The sequence below is a fragment of the Neophocaena asiaeorientalis genome, unplaced genomic scaffold (assembly GCF_003031525.2).
Source record: "Neophocaena asiaeorientalis asiaeorientalis breed wild unplaced genomic scaffold, Neophocaena_asiaeorientalis_V1.1 scaffold418, whole genome shotgun sequence".
Classification (NCBI taxonomy): domain Eukaryota; kingdom Metazoa; phylum Chordata; class Mammalia; order Artiodactyla; family Phocoenidae; genus Neophocaena; species Neophocaena asiaeorientalis.
In genome coordinates this window covers 1627235-1630262 of record NW_020175731.1, presented here as the reverse complement: position 1 = coordinate 1630262, position 3028 = coordinate 1627235, and the positions used below count along the sequence as shown (strand labels likewise).

Genomic DNA, 3028 nt, shown 5'->3' with positions numbered 1-3028 from the left:
GGGTTATTCCTTCTTTTGGGTTTGACTTCCCCAAATATTGCAGATTAAGAGCACAAAAAGTCAGTATTTTTGGTTGAGTGACTGTCGGCCTAGCTCTGGCTGTGAAATCCTTTGCATTTCTCCTGTTATATACTTCCTAGACCAAGAGTCAGTCTTTCAGAATTTCACTGATTACTTCCCATCAACTTTCATTAACAGCGTCTTAAGAACTTTAACTTAAACTGTGAACATGACTGATACTGTGTATGTGCAACTTCTAGCTAATTTTAACTTTGTGGAATTTCTTTCCCCTCAACAAGTACCCGTTTAATAGCCCCACTTCCCGGATGGAACCTTGTTTGATGAGCAGTACTCCCAGACTGCATCCTACCGCAGTCACCCCCCGATGGCCAGAGGTGCCCACAGCCAACACGTGCTACACAAGCCCGTCTGTGCATTCCACGAGGTATGGGAACTCTAGTGACATGTACACACCCCTGACCACGCGCAGGAATTCCGAGTATGAGCACATGCAGCACTTTCCTGGCTTTGCTTACATCAACGGAGAGGCCTCCACAGGATGGGCTAAGTGACTGCTTTCATAGAAATCCATATTTAATATTAATAATAATTATTAATAATAATAATAAACTCAACACCCACCCCCCAGAAGAATTTTATCTCAATACATCATAACTCCCGGACTATTCCTAGGCGTCCATTTTCCTAATGAATATGAGGCTGGGATTCAGTGTGGGATGATAAACTTTAGTTCAGAAATGGGACTCACTAAAAGTCAGTGAGGTTGGGTTCCAGTAGCCAAGCCAGACTTGACTGTTTGTATAGAGCACTATCTCGGGCAGGCCGACCTGTCCCTTTTCCCTCTGTTCCATGCCTTCACTTTATGTTGGCAACCATTGCCAGTAAATTACCTATTTTCCTGTTGACAGAAGCTCTTTAGTCTTGAAGGGTGGATACTAGAGACGGAGCCTGGTTTGTGCTTTTGGATGGGCACATAATTTAACCAAGAGCATTCACCTTTCCATCTGGCTGTCATCTTACTGTACAACAGACAGCCCCCTCAGATATGTCCTAAGCATCCCTTCTTCCTGGTGGTGTCGTCACTGCTTCCTGGAGCACCAGGGCCAAGTGGAGGTATCTGGAAATTCTAGATTCCCTGTTACACTTATGTCTGTCACAGTACCTGCATTGCCTTGGAATGTAAGCACTGTTTAGGGGGAAGGAAGAGGCCTGTTCTGTATGCCTTAAGTTGAGTGAGGTTTGTAGGGGACCGGTTCTTCTACATGCAAGTATTTGTCCTAAGTTTGCACAATGGCTAGTGTCAGCAAAAGGCAGGAAAGGGGTTTTTAAAGTTCTGAGAGAATGTGGATTTATGGCATTGAGTATCATACTCAGCTCTGCTATATTAACTCTGTGAATCTGAATGGACCAAACTTTTAACTTACCAAGCACCAAGTGTGAAAATGACTTTCACGGTTCCTTCATAAGACTATAATAATTTCCGACACTTTGATAGAAAAAAATCAAAGCTGTGCCTTTGAACCTATACTATACTGTGTATGTGTGGAAATAAAAATGTATTGTACTTTTGGAAAATCTTTCCGTAGGCATTTTTCTGTTAGATTTGTAGCAAGTTGTGAGGTTTGTTAGAGATTAACATAGGTTTTCTTTCTGTATTATAAAAAACACCAAGAAATTATGGTGGACCTATTACCCTATGGGTAAGAAATAAATGGAAACATGACATCGGATGTTTTAGCAGTTGTTCTGTAAATAAAACATTTGATCACACCACTCAGTGTGATAATCATGTCTACAGCTAAAATGGAAATAGTTTTATCTGTACAGTTGTGCAAGATATGAATGGTTTCACACTCAAATAAAAAGTATTGGAATGACCTGCTCTCTTCATTTTGTATTTGATAATGACCTGTGTGTGTGTGTGTAATATAAATGACATTCTGAATACTTCGGGTATAAGTAGGCGAAACAAAACTAAGTGGTCTTCTGTGGTTGTGCTTATCCAGCTCCCTGTGATCTTGTCATCATTAAAATGTGGATAGGCCACACATGCAGTCCTTAAACGACGATTCAGCACCCACAGCCTGATGTAGGGAACCAGTTCTACATACAAGGATTTACCTGAAGTTTTCATGATGGCTAGCATCAGCAAAGGGCAGGAGCCTTTCAGCTCTTGCAGGGAATATTATTCTTCAATACCAGCATCATTAAGAGGTCCCCTGGTACTTAGTTCATTATGCTTTAATGATCACTGGTTGTAAAGATATTTCAAGCACAGTGCTTTAAATGCCAATAAACTTGTGGAAAAGAACAGTAACAGCACTAAATACTTAGTAAGTACCAACAAATTCTTCTCCAAAACTGCATTTTGATTCTAGGGTTGGGAAATGAGGACACAAGAGGGAAAATGATTAAATGTTTTGCCCAAATGTTAAGAGTCTAGGATCTATGAGAAATTCAGAGCCACAGATTTCCAGAAATGGCAGTAGTGACTATTTTAACTAAAAGGCATGAGAATTTGACACCTCAATTTGCATTTTGAAAGATTTATTTTTAAAGCCAAGCTCTTACTTGCTATTACATAACTCACTTATACCTGAAATTTTAATTTTAGGATTAAAATTATACATTTTACATAGCATCCCCTTTGAAAAAAATTAGCTATGTTGTTCTACCAAAAGGAAGCAGATGTTGGATTTCACTCTCTGATGGTAAATTAGTTTGCTCTTTCAGCCAAGGTCCGTTAGTTGGCTTTATATGAGGCAAATAAGGGAGAGGACGAATAAAATTTCATATTTAGTCACTGAAAATAAGCCTGAGAATAACCAGACCTATTGCTCTCCTGCAATCCAAAGCTCGTGCTCCACAAACGAATGGGTGTAGTAAGTCTGACTTTCGACCTACTAAGCACAAAAAACTAAGCAATTGCCAAATTCTCTAGCCAGGTAGCAGCAGCGCAGAATAAACACCACCCATGTACAAGTAACAACCACAAGCTCTTTAAATG

At 40.0% G+C, this 3028-nt stretch overlaps 1 protein-coding gene across 2 annotated transcripts in view; it reads left to right on the top strand.

Annotated features, from left to right (window-relative positions):
* The window catches only part of RFX4 (regulatory factor X4), a 164511-nt gene extending 162487 nt beyond the window's left edge, over positions 1-2024 (top strand). The window contains exon 14 of one of the 2 annotated variants that reach the window (XM_024732164.1): positions 300-2024. In XM_024732164.1, the coding sequence (XP_024587932.1) occupies positions 300-572 (273 nt within the window). In that variant the 3' untranslated portion in view covers positions 573-2024. The remainder of the gene's footprint in view (positions 1-299) is intronic. The other variant, XM_024732163.1, reaches the window with a different exon arrangement.
* The last annotated feature ends 1004 nt before the right edge of the window (positions 2025-3028 follow it).